General features: G+C 43.1%; 1 protein-coding gene across 1 annotated transcript in view; it reads right to left on the bottom strand.

The window, feature by feature from the left end:
- HYDIN (HYDIN axonemal central pair apparatus protein) overlaps positions 1–15,154 on the bottom strand; it is a 317,377-nt gene that overhangs the window by 100,130 nt on the left and 202,093 nt on the right. The window contains 7 exon segments of the mRNA XM_052656756.1: positions 68–195; positions 1,867–2,044; positions 5,255–5,392; positions 7,724–7,933; positions 8,180–8,299; positions 10,208–10,289; positions 10,985–11,092. Coding sequence (XP_052512716.1) covers positions 68–195; positions 1,867–2,044; positions 5,255–5,392; positions 7,724–7,933; positions 8,180–8,299; positions 10,208–10,289; positions 10,985–11,092 — 964 coding nt within the window.

Here is a 15,154-nt window from a genome sequence, read left to right as displayed (position 1 = left end):
AAAACTTTTTTTTTTCCTTGCAGCTTCCTGGGAATCTAGTTCCTGCGCCGAGTGAGGCCAGTCTTACCTCAGAAGAATCATCGTCAGGCACGTTCTCCTCTGGTGTCTCCAAGTGATAAAGCGTTTCACGTTTAGTGCACTCTTTCTCTAGGTTTTTTCTGGCCTGATTTAAGAAGATTTTATATTTTTCACATCCTGTGGGGATTGGAATTAGAAGTAAATCTGGATGGCTAGAAATATATGAATTATGCCTAAAACATAGATTCTAAGCTCGGGGTCAATAAAATGAGAAGGGAAGTGAACTTTGTGATACCTCGCCTACCACGTTTTCTCTGCTTCAGAGGATATTTTGTACCAGAGACCTCACTGAAGTTTATAACGTTATGCTTTAGTGAGCTACCGTCTAGTTCTCAAGAACTTTATGCCAGTAACATCCCGAGTCAGTTGTGGGGTGACCAACTGGATCCCAGCTTACTTGATATTTTTCCAGTTTAAGCACAGACGGCTGTACCACTTGGGAAACCTCTCCATGTTGGACAAACCCAGATGGATGGTCACCCTTAGGTTGGTCTTCATGTTTGTTGATTATCTATTAACTAAAAGAATATATTTGATTCAAGGTGCTTTAACTACAACTAAATAAGCTACAGTCCCCCCCTTGAATCAGGGAGGTTGGGCAATGGCCGGAGAAATGTCAGACACCCAAGTTCACCAGTAACCCAGTACAAATTCAAATGCCCAAGTAGACAAAGTAATTAAAGTACCTTCTGTGAAATCATAGGAAGTGCTGAGGCTGTGGTGAACTGGAGCAGAGAAAACCCAACTAACACTCAGATTGAAATTATTTTAAAGCTCTGTATTGGTTAAACATGTGTACTGCCATAAAGAGGACAGATTGGCATCCAGTTTTCAGCCATGAGGCAAAGGATTTCCTTCTTGAAATTGTATGTGGAGCTGGACTAACCTATGCCTGGTTGGAACTCTAGATGGTAGAGAGTAACATGGTCTTAGATTTACTAATATTTGTGTTCATATTTTCAGGAAGCAGACAATCGGAATATAATGAATCAACATGTGAGTTAGTGACTTTGGGGAGTGGGGTAGGAGGAAAGGCTAAGGTGGGAGAGAGCTTAGTCTGAAGCTGCTTAGGTAATGTGGGTTTCAAGGAGCTTGAAGACTGAGAAGTTTCTCTTGACTCCTCACCCTGCAGCCCATGTCAGGAAGAAAGAGCCAGAGTCAGTCCATGGCTCAAAAAGCTGCTTAGTTGAGCTTCAGAATCTGCTAAGACAGAAATACTCTGGTACAGAGTGATGGCTCCAGGAGCTGGATGTTGCCCAGAAAAGCCTTGGCTAGCTAGGGATGTGGGCAGACAATTGATAACAGTATAAAAATAAATAAATAAACAACAGTCTAAATTAACCCAAATTGAGTAATGCCAGCATAAGGGGTGGGAACGTTGGTTGCTTCTCTTTACAGTTTATATTTTGAGAATTGTACTCCTTGCAGTAAAATTAGCCATAGCCTTCTCAATGGCCAACCATGAGTGACAACTCAGGGAGAGAGTGCAGCTGGAAGGAACGTGCCATGGAAGAAAAGGCATTTGGAAGCACGAAGTCCTGATCACTCTGTAATTTAATGATGGCGAAATTGGCCGAATGTCTTAATTTGGGACTATCATGGACATATCTTGGTGCACTCATCTCAGGTCATCCAGTCAATTTCCACTCTTGATGTGTTTTGCAACTGAGGAATAACACAAAAGGGAGGACTGCCAAACAAATAATGCAGACTGCCAGCACTCTTTTAATAAGCAGCTAAAATGCATCTTGTCATCCAGTGGGGAAATATTACAGGGGGTAGAAGTACCTTTGAGGTTCCTGGGGAGATCGAGGCAGATTCGGGGAAAGATTCCCTCTCCACTCAGAGTAATATTTTCTGGGTCCAAGTGGGCAATCTGTATCTGGAAACTTCTTTGAAAGATCTCAGGCACTCCAGGTAAGTAATAAACCTTCAATACTCGCTCTTTATGGGAACTGATAAAACCCTATGCGGCAGAAAGATCAGAGAGAGCTTTAAGTAAAATTTACAATAGACTCTTGCTTCCAGCAGTTTGATGCACTGAATAATCCCAAGGGCTTAGTGTACGCCATAGTGCCCACTCACACTCCTCTCCCAAGATCCATTCCTATGCAGACGTGAGAGAAGGACAGACAGTAGAAAAATAGGAAGCATATACGGCCAGGCACTTCATGAAAGAGGAAAGCGGAACAGCAAGTCAGCACAGTGAAAGCTGCTTATTCGCATAAGTAATCAGAGAAATGAAAATTAAGATCATAATGAAAAAAATTTTAACCATAAGATTGGCAAACTTTGCCAAATTTCAGTGAGACTATGAACCAAAAGAAACTCATTTACATCTGGTGGGAAATCACCAGATCTTTCACAGGAAAAATCACCATGAAAACTGTATTAGCACCTCCTTATAAAGTTGAACAAATGCATAGCCTATGACCTCAAAATTTCGCTCCTAGGAGAATTTTCTGTGAAAACTCTCCCACCTGTTGGCTGGGACACGGGTACAAGAGTATCTGCAGCAGAATTATTTAACAGCGAAACTTGGGGGGAAATCCCCAAATGTATTTTGACAGGGAAAAGGAAAACTACTTTCCATTTGTAGTTACAAAATGAGTATTGCACATTAGTGAAAATAAATGAACTATAGCTACATGCAACAATGTCTGCTAAGTCGCTTCAGTCATGTCCGACTCTGTGCGACCCCAGAGACGGCAGCCCACCAGGCTCCCTCGTCCCTGGGAGTCTCCAGGCAAGAACACTGGAATGGGTTGCCATTTCCTTCTCCAATGCATGAAAGTGAAAAGTGAAAGTGAAGTCGCTCAGTCGTGTCCGACTCTTAGCGACCCCATGGACTGCAGCCTACCAGGCTCCTCTGTCCTTGGGATTTTCCAGGCAAGAGTACTGGAGTGGGGTGCCATTGCCCTCTCCAATGCAACAATGTAGACTAGCCTTAAACACAAAATATTAGGGGGAAAAACTGCACAAATTACAGGTACTGATGACATTTTTATAAAGCTCAAGATAAAGCAAAATCCCATAAAATGAAATCTCCGTGAGGGCAGGTATATCTGTACGTTTTGTTTACTATTCGACTACAAGTTCTAGAAAAATACCTGGTCATTGCAGGTGCTTAGAAGTTTTGATAAATTAATAAGCTAAAAGTACTTGATATAAAGATGCTACATAAGTAATAAAACTGCATTTTACAAAGAGAGTGACAAGCATGAAATTCAGACTAGCGGTTGCTGGCCCGGGGGTAGCCGGAAGGAGTATGAGAGACAGAAAGAGCCTGGGTAGACTGTAGTACGTTGAACCGCATGCACCAACACACAAGTGACTTCAAATGTATTAGTGATGTTCTGAGTTTGAAGATGGGTGGTAGGTGGGGTATTCATTTTTTTATTATGCTCTGTAAGTCAAACACATGTGATATGGATATCTTCTACATATATCAAATTTCATATAATAAATCTTAAAAATTGTGAATAAGGTCACAAAATAAAAACTCTATGTCAGTAATCAGAAAATAAAAGTGGGAGAATTTTATGGTAAAAAACTATCAGAAAAGGCAAATCAGCCTAGAATAGAAACCAGGGAAAATGCTATTATAGAATCAAGTCATTTAGAAGTGCTTTAAAAGTCATCTGTGAAGGGGCCTCTAATAATTTTTAAACACATAAAATGTGTTTTTCTGATGTTGTCTTTTGATGTTACAACTGATGTATATTCTTTGAGGAAAAATTAGAGAATGAAGATAAGAAAAAGCCTGAGTCGTGCAAACTTATGGAGTCTTAATGTACACTGACAGATCACTGTGGTTAATCCAGGTCAAAATATTAACTCAAAATCTGACCCACTTTGAGCTACCTGGCAAAAACAAGGGCAACACTATTGGCAGCGTCACATTACAATCCAGGGTGAATGAGGCTCTCCCAGAGAGAACACGCGCAGCTAAAGATGACCCCAAGTCAAACATTACAAATCATACAGGGAAAGCATTGATAGTGAAAGAGAGTCAACAGTCACATAAATAGGAATAATAGTAACTCAGTTAGAAAAATTTAAAAGAATGTACAAAATGATTAGTGATAAGTGAAGAAATTAAAATCCCAAGTGAAAGTGGTGAATCAGATGGAATTTCTGAAATTAAGAAAGTAGGGTTAAACAGTAGATTATACTCAATTGAAAAGAAAATTAGGTAACTGAAAGAGCTGAAGTAGTTATCCAGAAAACAGTATAGAGAGATAAAGAGTAAAGAGACACACAAGTGAAATATAGGTTAAGAAACATGGACAGAGTGAGAAGGTCCAGCATATGTCTAACACTTGCTTTAGCAGACTAGAGAAAGACTAGAGAAAGTAGGATAGAAGCAACACGTGAAGAGATAAGAAATGAAAGATACAGGTCCTCAGAATGAAGGTGTGCTGTGAGCTTAGTCGCTCAGTCATGCCTGCCTCTTTGCAACCACATGGACTGTAACCCACCAGGCTCCTCTCTCCACAGGGATTCTCCAGGTAAGAATACTGGAGCCTGCCAAGCTCCTCTGTCCATGGGGATTCTCCAGGCAAGAATATTGGAATGGGTTGCCAAGCCCTCCTCCAGGGGATCTTCCCAACCCAGGGACCGAAGCCAGGTCTCCCGCACTACAGGCAGATTCTTTACTGTCTGAGCCACCATGGAAACCCAAGAACACTGGAGTGGGTAGCCTATCCCTTCTCCAAGGGATCTTCCCAACCTAGGAATCAAACCAGGGTCTCCTGCATTGCAAGCCAGAATGATGGAATGAACATATAACCAAGAAAAAGATACACTCATGATTACCATAAAATGTATAGAAGCAAATCACAGTAAGAACAACATACCAAACCTTGTGAAAGACAGCTACTATGCTACTTCAAAAGATGCAATATTAATATTGTGAATTAATATTAATAAAGAAGAATTCAAAGTAAAAAGCATTAAAAGGGAAGAAAGTGGTTATTTAAAATAGATAAAATATACAGTCCAGGAAGAACACTTAGTAGTCATTAAATCTTATGTCTTAAATAACACAGAAATAAAAATGTATAAAATGAAACTTTATATATTGTTATATACCATTGTATATACTCTAGGGTGTGGCTTACAGGTTTGAGTTTGGGCCCCTCCTCCCATGATCAGTGGCTTGTAGGCTACTTACTGAGAGAGGCTGGATGAGTGGTACTCCTGGTAGAAGGTTGTCTGGTGAAGACTGGGGGTCAGTCAGAACCCTGAACTCAAAGCCAACTTTCCCAGTGTTCTTCAGAGTGATTTCATTCTCTGTGACAAGGTCGAACAGCTCGAGAGGAGAAAAAGGAGACAAGTGACTCCCCTGCCACCCACCCTCCGAGATTCTGCCATCATTCTGACCAAGGTGGATAGACACGCATGCCTCACATACACGTATTTCATTTTCCATGAGGTGTGTGCTGTGTACGAAGTTGGTTCAGTTGTGTCTGACTCTTTGAGATCACATGGACTGTAGCCCGCCAGGCTGCTCTGTCCAGGGGATTCTCCAGGCAAGAATACTGGAGCAGGTTGCCATGCCCTCCTCCATGGGGCAGATGTGGGCCAATCCACATTTTAGTATCACAGCCAGGTGCCTCCTGGGTGGGAGGCGCACTGGACCCTGGAGTCCGGCTCTAGTCCTGGGTCTTCTAGCAACTAACTTAGTTTAGTACAGCTGTGGGGTAACCTCCTTAGACCTCTGTCTCTTCACCACAAGGAATTCATATTAGAGGATCTTAAAGTAAGCTTTTTTACATTAAGAAGATTTGGATAAGATTTGAGTTCAGAATTTTCTAGAGTGAATGTTTCTATTTTTACAGAGAGACATGGGAATAATAGGCCAGACATGTTTTTTTTTTTTCCCCCTGAGATTTTGCTAACACAATCCAAAAGTTCCAATAATCACAAACTTAAGCCACTTAAGGGGCTCTTAGAATAAACTAGGGCAAGAACTAGCTGGTTCAAAGGAAGTACTCTGAGCTGAGCCAGAACCAATCGCCCAGAAGACCTTGGAGATAAGGAGTGAAAGAGAATTCTATTTAGTCAACATGATACCCAAAGTTTCAATAGGTATTGGGTGAATTTGATTTTTAGCACAGTCTTTAACTTATTAATATACATGTACACACGCAATTCAGTAATAATACATGCAGTGGCTATATAATGGGGAGTCTAATCCCCATTAAAATTTGGTAGGAGATACAGTATCTGAGTATATAACACTAATTCTAATTGGGAAGAGAAGCTGTACAGACATAGAATTGACAATTATTCCAAAGTAAGATTTAGAAAGTACATTATATTAATATATTATGGCTATACTTAAGTATAGCCAAGAGAATGTAGTATAGGAGGAAGGTAACAGAGGGATGGAGCTGAGCTGGGTCTTACAGTAGGTGTGAGTTTGGAGTTGGCAGAGTGGAGGATGAAAGGGATAATACAACAGGAAAGATGGAGGCAGGAAGGGCTGGGGTGCCTTAGGGCTAGCAGGTAAACCAGTCTGACTATAAATGAAGAAATGGTCTATAATGGGAAATCATGAGAAATGAAGTTCAATATGTAGGGAGCATCAGTTACTAGAGGGACTTAGGATAACCTTACCCAGGCGGAGGAACCTGGCTCTGATCCACAGTGACTCATGATTAAATGCATTCTCTGATCCAGGCACAGTACTGACCAGACACTAAAGAAACCATAACCACGTGGTGAATCAGGAATTGCTACCCCATTCCCATTTTATAGGTGAGGGATGCTGAGACTTTGAGAGGTTAGGTGACAGTCACAGTCAGTAGGAAGTAAAAGTAAGATGATCTCCCAATTCTTCTGACCACAAAACAATGTTTTCTTCTCTATGCTGCTTTTCCAAATGCCACTGGGGTTAACTGTTCAGGGATTGATGGCATGAAAATGTAATCTGGGGGAAATCTATCTGACTGTGATATTTAGATGGGTTATAGGTAGAAACCAGGAATGCACTGTAATCCCTTGTCTCCATGGGTCCGTGGACCAGCAGCGTCGACATCACCTGGGAGCTTGTTAGAAATGCAGAGTCTCAGGCTCCATCATGGACCTACTGAATCAGAATTTGCCCTTGAATAGGACTCCAGGTGATTCGTATACACATCATAGTCTGAGTAGTAATTTAGGCATAGCTTGATGAGATCCTGGAGTGTGATAACTGCATTGGTGATGGGAAAGGAAAACCAGCTCAGAAGAATTACGCTTGATGAAGGAACAAACCCTGGAGGGTGTAAGGATGTGGGGAGGTGAGGGACAGAGTGCAGTGGAAAATTCCATAGAGGGCGTAAAGTCAAGGGGCTGAGAAAGGAGAAGTCTTACTGAAAGAAATAGCCTGGAATGGGCTTTTGGATTGAGAATAAAGATACAAATTTTAGGGTCTAACATGCAGAATTTGAGGATACAATAAGAAAAGCAAGTGAAAATGTCTGGCACGTGGTTGGCAGTAGAAGGATAATCAGGGTTAGGAAGCAGATTAGGGATCAAGGACAGGGGTGATGGTGAGACTATGAAGACTGCAGGTTCCAGGAGAGATGAGAGCACAAGGACTTTGACCAATATTGAAGGCAAACCCAGAAAATCTCCTCCCAATGACTGGCAATACCTGTAATCCATAGTTAATATCCTTGGTGTCAAAGGAGTAGTTGACCAGGGAGGCCTCTCCCCTCAGTATGATCTCATAGGTGGGGCCTCCTTCCACTTCGCACAGAGCCTTAGCCTGTGCAATGATGTCACAGTGTCCATAGAAGGTGAATGATATCTGGTGGCTACTGTGTGGCTGCAGCACTCCATAGAGGGGCAAAATATCAAACACCTGCAGAGAAAGCCAATCCACAGGAAGGTCTGCAAAGGGTAGGCTAAAGTTCAGCCAACTTACAGACTGACTCCTCACTTTACCTTGCTTGATTCTATGAAAGGCGACTAACTCAGCACTCTGAAATTACATGATGATAAGGCAGTAATGGTGCTTGGGAAATTTTCAATTTCTAACTTGGGGGCAGGTGCTCAGTAAGAAGAGTTAATATCAGATGACTTTAGGGCCCATGAGGTGTTAACTTACTTCTTCTACGCCAATGGAAAACATTTCATCCCGCTCAAAGCTCCACGGGGATTCCTGAAACTCCCTGTGGCTCTGGTTCACGTCTATTCTTTCTGTTTCAGCAGAGTTCATTTTCAATCCCTAGGGATTCGAGATGTGAGGAAAAACTTGTAAGCATTCATAATTTGTCATCAATGTGCTCCTCCCCTTCACTGACAGAAAAATGAAGTAGGTTGCATATATTTTAAAAATAGCACCTTTCCCTTCCCACCCGCCCCCTGCCCCCCACCCGCCCGCTGCCCCCTGCCCCCCATCCCGAGATAACTGGGCAAGTGTCCAAGATGTATGTACAAGGATGTTTACTTCAGTGTTATTTGTAATAGCAAAACTCTGGAAGTAAACTAAATGCCTATCACTAGGCAGGTAGGGGGGCTTGCTTTAAGTGAAGTGTGTGTGGTACCTCTATCTGCGGAGGATGATGCAGTGTGCATTTGTGGACCAAGGATGACGTGCATTACTGATATCATCAGTTAAAAAGCAGTTCCATTTACGTAATATTTAGTTCAGCTCAGTCACTCAGTCGTGTCCGACTCTTTGAGACCTCATGGACTGCAGCATGCCAGGCTTCCCTGTCCATCACCAACTCCCGGAGCTAACTCAAGCTCATTCCATCGAGCTGGTGATGCCATTACACCATTTCATCTCATATGTGTGATATTACAGATGCCTATGTATCACACCTGCAACTGTGAGTGTGTATAAATTAACTCAGATTTTCACATGCAAATAGAGATATCTGGGAAGGTAAATGCTAAAATTTTTCTATGAATGGTGGGGTTTTGAAAATTTTTGCTTTCATTTTCCTATATTCTTAAATTTTCTATGACATCTTAAAAACACATAGAAAGGTTAAAAGATCAAAATACAAATCAATCATTAGGTTATTCTGTAGATTTATATATATATGTGTGTGTGCATAGTGTGAGTATATACAAATACATTTATATTCTGATTTTTCAGTTAACATTATAGCATGACTGACACCTTCCCATATGACTAAATATTCTTTACAAGTGTAATTTAAAATACTTTGAAAAACAGAACATGTAGTATTTTTACTTAATGTTATCAGGGATTGCTCCAAATCAGTAAAAAGAAAAAAAAGCTCTCATTTTCTAAAAAAAAAGGACTTCAATATATTCAAACAGTCTCTCATTGGGAGAATTAAATTGTTTCCAATTTTTCTTCCTTTTTCCAATAAAGCTGCTATGTACAAGGATAGTTATGTGTCATTATGTAAACCTAAAAGTGTATGTGTAGAATAGTACTGTAGTGGAGGAACTGTGTATTTTAAATTTTGATGTGCTCAGTCGCTAAGTGATGTCCGACTCTTTGCAACCCCATGGTGTATCCCGCCAGGCTTCTCCGTCCATGGGATTTTCCAGGTGAGAATACTGGAGTGGATTGCCATTTCCTTGTCCACTAAATTTTGATACATCTGCAACACTGCCTGTCATAAAGGCTCCACTAATTTACACCCCTACCTACAAAGTGTGAAAATACTTTCTTCCCCCCACTCTGCCACTATAGAGACAAATCCTATTTTAAAAGATTGCAGATCATCATGGACACAAAGCAATTTATTTTCTCAAATTTTTTTGCTATTTCTAAAGTGTTTTAATATACGTCTATGTACATACAATACACATATTGTACTGTATAATATAATAAGCATTCCTGATTATTTCCTTAGGCCATCGTTCTAGAAGGAGAATTTAAGAGTATGAATTTATAAACTCTCTGGCTCTTTTTTTCTTTTTCTTTTTTTTTTACCATGTAAGACAGTTCTCCTTTTGTAGCCTCTATCTGGGGGCTGGGAAGAATGCATGATGGCCAAGGTCAGGGGTAACTGGCTCTTCTGTTACAGAGAAAATCTATGTGCTGAGGTGTCTGGGTTGTCACTGAGGTGATGGTTCTGTGGGTGTTTGGTTGAGAAGTGACCCGGGAAAAGATTCATAGCCCACTCGCCCCAGAGAAAGGAAACCGTACGTCTGAGATGGCCAGGGCGGGCACTTGTGCTTTTTTGTTTTCTCTTTCTTCAGATCCAACATCTTCATCCACAACAACAGTCCTAGGGAGTTTAGTGAAATGTGGAGAATCACTCGTTCAGCCACCATCACAACGCAGTCTTCAGCTGCATGATGGCCCTGTCTTCCTCTCTCGTCTGCTGCACCCCAAATAAGTGAGGTTCTCCCTCAAGAGACACTTTTCTCAAGCTGGTCAGTGCTCTGCTACTCCCTGTCCCCAGACACGCAGGCTACGGCATCAAACTGGCCAATTTCCCAGAGGCCCTAACCCTTCTTTCCTGGCCTATGGAGCCCTTATCTGACTTACAGAAGTTCTCAAAAGCTCAGGCAACCCTTCAGACAATTTGGATGTGCCCCTGAGTGCTCAGTGTTAAGCTTCATCATTTATTGGAACATTTTTATTGTGAGACTACCAGGTTTGGCCAATTGTCACATCCTTCTCTGCCTTCTAAATAAACTTGACCTGATCCTGGCTGCAGACCTTGGGCAGATGGAGAAGGCAACGTGACAGGGAGGGCTCAGTCCCTCGGGAATCAGGCGGCTACACTCTCTGAGAGCAGAGATGATTTTTAACTCTGGATCCCAGATGCCCAGCAAAGGGACTGACACAGAGGAGGCACTCATTCAACTGCTGGAAGAATAAATGAAGGATATGAAGAATGAGTTTGAGAATAGAATTCAGTGTAGAGAAAAGAACGCTATTTAAAGAAACACACTGTGGCTCTGAGTTTGCACTTACTTAACAAAATCACTTAGGTCGATCTCGGGGGACTCTACTGCTGGGACCGCAGCCGAGCTGACAGATGCCAGGGTTACTGGGGTGGACTCCCCCTGGGACAGCGCAAACCTACAAAAACATAGGGTGGATGGGGGAACACAGTCACATCAGCTGTTGCAGGTCAATGCCTGGTGGGTTCTTTCTTGGAGGCCAAACTCTAACTCCTAGACCAGGTAGGTTGAGACTGAACTGCCCCACCCCTCTCTTGGACTGACCTTCCTCACTTCATAACTGAGGTTTCACTTTCTCCAAAAGTTTGCTGATCAGCCCCTTCCGGTATGGGTCAAGTGTCCTTTCCTTGAGAACCCGTGGCCCCCGGGCTTCCCCTGACACACTGTTCTCCCCCTTCCTGCTAGACTGTGAGCTCGCTGGGGACTTGTATCTAATACGACCTCTAACACAGTGCGTGGCCTGCAGGGGCATGCAGGCACAGCTAGGAATTAATGAGTCACTCGGGCTCCTGCTCCCAGCTTAGCAGAAAGCAGGGAAAGGTTGCGACGCACACACTCTCAGGTCCTGTTAATGAGGGATTAGCCCTTGTGGGACCCTGCCTCCCATCATGCTTGCTCTGGGTGGCTTGACTGCCTCACCCTGGTCCTGGCCTGGCCAGTTTGCTTTGTCACCACTCAAGTTCTCAGAGCCCCCAAGGGCCGAGGGGGAAAGCGGGTGGCTGTACCAGCTGGTACTAAAGGCCTTATGTCCAGGTCTTATGTTCAGTTTTCACAGAATGGACCTCATAAAGGCCAAAGTGGTGGGGTCACCCCCATTCTTACTGTTTTCCCAGGGTGTAGGGGCTTTTTTAAGGATACCTCCCCTCTCCCATCTCAGGCCCCTGATATTAATTTCAACCTAATTTCACTTAGATATTCATTCTGACCCCATGTGCTGTCTACTTTTTCTCAAGAGGTTCAGGAGAAATGTTATCTGTTTTATGAAGCTCCTACTACTTCCCATCTTCCTCTGAAGTTTCACAGCATTTCACATGCACACTTTTTAGGATACTGTCCACTTCACCTGAGTGCCATTTCCTAAACTTCAGATGTTCCACTGCCCTCCGAATTCATGATTTCTGCCTTGTTGAGTATCACCTAATAAATCCATTTTATTGAGATATAGCTAACATTCACAATGCACTCACTTTAAACATACAGTTTCATGAATTTTTGCATATATATATATACACACACACCTTCCCAGTATAATCATTACCATATTAATGTACACAGCACTTAAAACGTTCTTCATCTTAAGAAGTTCCCTTGTGCCTCTGCCCAGTCAACCCCCAACCCTGGCTCCAGATGAACACTCCTCAGCTTTCTACCACTGTAAATTAAGCTGTGCCTACAGTTTCATGTAAGTGAAATCCTAAATATGTACTCTTTTGTGTCTGACTTCTTCTGCTCAGCATAGTGGTTTTGAGAATCATCTATACTGTAGCATGGGGCAGTAGTCTCTTCTTTTTCATCACTGAGCAGTATTCCACAGTATGTGTGATGACCAGAGTGTTTATCCATCATCTTATTGATAAGATTCCTTGGCTTTTTCCAGCTTTTAATACTATAAATAAAGTTGCTAAGAACAAATGAGTACATGTCTTTCTGTGGACATTATGTTTTCATTCCTCTCAGGTAAATTCCAAGAAAGGGAACTGCTGAGTTGTATGGAATATGTATGTTTAAAATTATAGGAAAGTGCTCATTTTCCAAGGTGATTTTACATCAATTTACATTACCACCCACAGTGATGAGAGTTCTGGTTAACCCACATCTTCACCCATACTTGGTATTCAGTATTTTAAATTGTAACTATTCAAATGAGTATTAAGTGAAGGCACATTGTGGTATTAATCAGTAGGCTTATTTTCAAGGAAAACCTTGTATCATTACAGCAAATTAAAAACTAGTTTTATCTACCACATTGAGAAAAATCAGCATGATGGGAAAAACTAATGTCATTACTTTCTTGCCTGGTGAAGACTTGAGCTGACTCCCGCTTGCTCTTTTCAAGAAGAGAGACCAGTTCGGTTTCCTCTTGGGGAAACTGGGCCAGCACCACCCAAGCACTGTGAGCTCTTGGAGGGCAGGGTTCAAGGTCTTTCCTCTTCACCACTCACAAAGCCCAGGGTCTTAGACACAGGGCGTGAGCTCAGTACAGGTCTGATTGGATGGCTGGACGGATGGATGGTTGAACAAGAACAGGTAGGCAGCGTGCAGCGTGACTTGGCTCTTCTGCACCTGCACCTCCACCCCCATCCCCATCCAGGACGGCCTCCTAAGAGCGTGGAAAAGCTCTTTTCATCTGCCACAGGTTTCCATTTGGCTCCCTTCAGGTCAGGTGTCTCTGGCTGACATTATCTTGGGCTGAAATCATACCATTCTAGGCAAAGGACAGAGGGACTGGGTGCTGGGAGGCTCATTAGACTCCGGAACCTCATCCTTGGATAAATTCTGATTCTTCCGGTCTCAGTAGGGCCCAGGAGTTAGATGTTTAATGTCTTCCCAATTTGATTCTAATGTAGAGCCAAATTTAGGACCCATCGTGGGTAGGAAAGGCCAGAGGACAGTGAAGGGCTGGAGCTGATAATTAATGTGGGGCTGTCACTCAGCCTAACCAGCTCGGGACAGTGAAGACCAGCAGAGGGTGATTCGGAGCATTTATTAAATCACCCCAGGGCAGCAGACTCTCTGGGGAGACTCTGCAGGTCCCTGCCCCACATAACAGCATTCTCATCCAAAATTTGCACCCCCCTGGGATGTGGTTTGGATGGGGGAAAAAAGCATATGGGAATATCTGAAAAGTAAAAATACAAAGCTATAGAGTGTCTGAAGACCTGAGGGAAAACAACACCTCAGCTGACAATGCTACCTGGAAATCGGGGAAGCAAGAGGTCTTTTGGAAACAAACAAAGGAGACTAGTAAAGCTGCCCCACTGCTAACAGGCAGCAGACAGAGAAAGCTTCATCATAATGAAGGCTTTAACTTATCATTAAAGTGGAAAACCTGCTTCAAAGAATTGAAATAGAATGTTGGGAGAGTTTTTTGGATCAAATTTCATTTTGCTCTCAGGAACAGATGATTACGTTCCTGTTATGCTGACCCAAACAGGATTAGATTCAGTTATTTTTAAAAGAGAATGCGTGGCAAACAAGGAAAATCAATACTGCTCCAGTTGCAGAGCTGCCCATATCAGGATTGCCGGAGGAGCCAGCAAAGAAACCCTCCCCTCAGCTGTGACAGGGCTGTGTGAATGTCAGACACACTGTCCCTCAGCCACGCTGGTCTGGGCTCAGCGATTTCCCTTCTCATATATTATTTTCAATTCATGTGCAAGTTACGATCGATTGCAATCTTTTGTGTTACAAATTAAAAGAAGTCCACCTCTCTTCTTTCCTGGTCTCCCTTCACCGGATGCAGTGTTCCATACAAACAAAACCCCAAAGGACAGGCTGGTGTTTCAGGTAATGCTGTGTATTGTGGTTTAGACCACATTTGGAGATGGAATGGTGTACGTTGCACAGCCACTGAAGTCTCTGTAGTGTAGACAAGGCCTTGAAAAAGAGGGGTACCCTTGTAGTAGACAGTGACTTTTAATTTGCTGATTCATCGAAACTTGGATTCTGGGAGCATCCATATAAGAGGGTGAAAATGGCCACTGGCTGGATAAAAAGGTCCTGCAGCTATGTTTTGTTTGGCTTGTGTTTAATATTTTTTGAAGTTACTGACAGCAGCAGACGCTAGTGGTGCACAGGCTAGGTGCGCTAGGATGACGCACCCACCCCTGGGGGCTGTGGGTGCTGGTTACACCTTCCTCTGCAGCACTGCCCTGGCTCAGTGGGAGCTGCCTCACCTGCCCTGAGCTGCCGAGGAGGTGATGCTTTTCATCCCCTCCAGTCTCAACTATGCAGTTGTGTCCCACCTCAGCACGGGTGGCCAGTGGGAACCTGCCTTCTGGGCCACAATGGAGGGCTAGGGCAAGCTGTCTTCCCTGTGTGCATGTCTGCAGTCCGCCTCTCCTGCTCGTGTGGCAGCGTGAGTGCCGATGGGGAAGGTGCTGAGCAAACCCCATCTGTTTCGTCTGTCGTTTGCTTCCCAATGTGGAAAGATCAGCAAGCGTAAGACCACAAAGCCGGG

Source organism: Budorcas taxicolor, chromosome 18, assembly GCF_023091745.1.
Source record: "Budorcas taxicolor isolate Tak-1 chromosome 18, Takin1.1, whole genome shotgun sequence".
Classification (NCBI taxonomy): domain Eukaryota; kingdom Metazoa; phylum Chordata; class Mammalia; order Artiodactyla; family Bovidae; genus Budorcas; species Budorcas taxicolor.
This window is presented reverse-complemented; position numbering and strand designations above follow the sequence as displayed.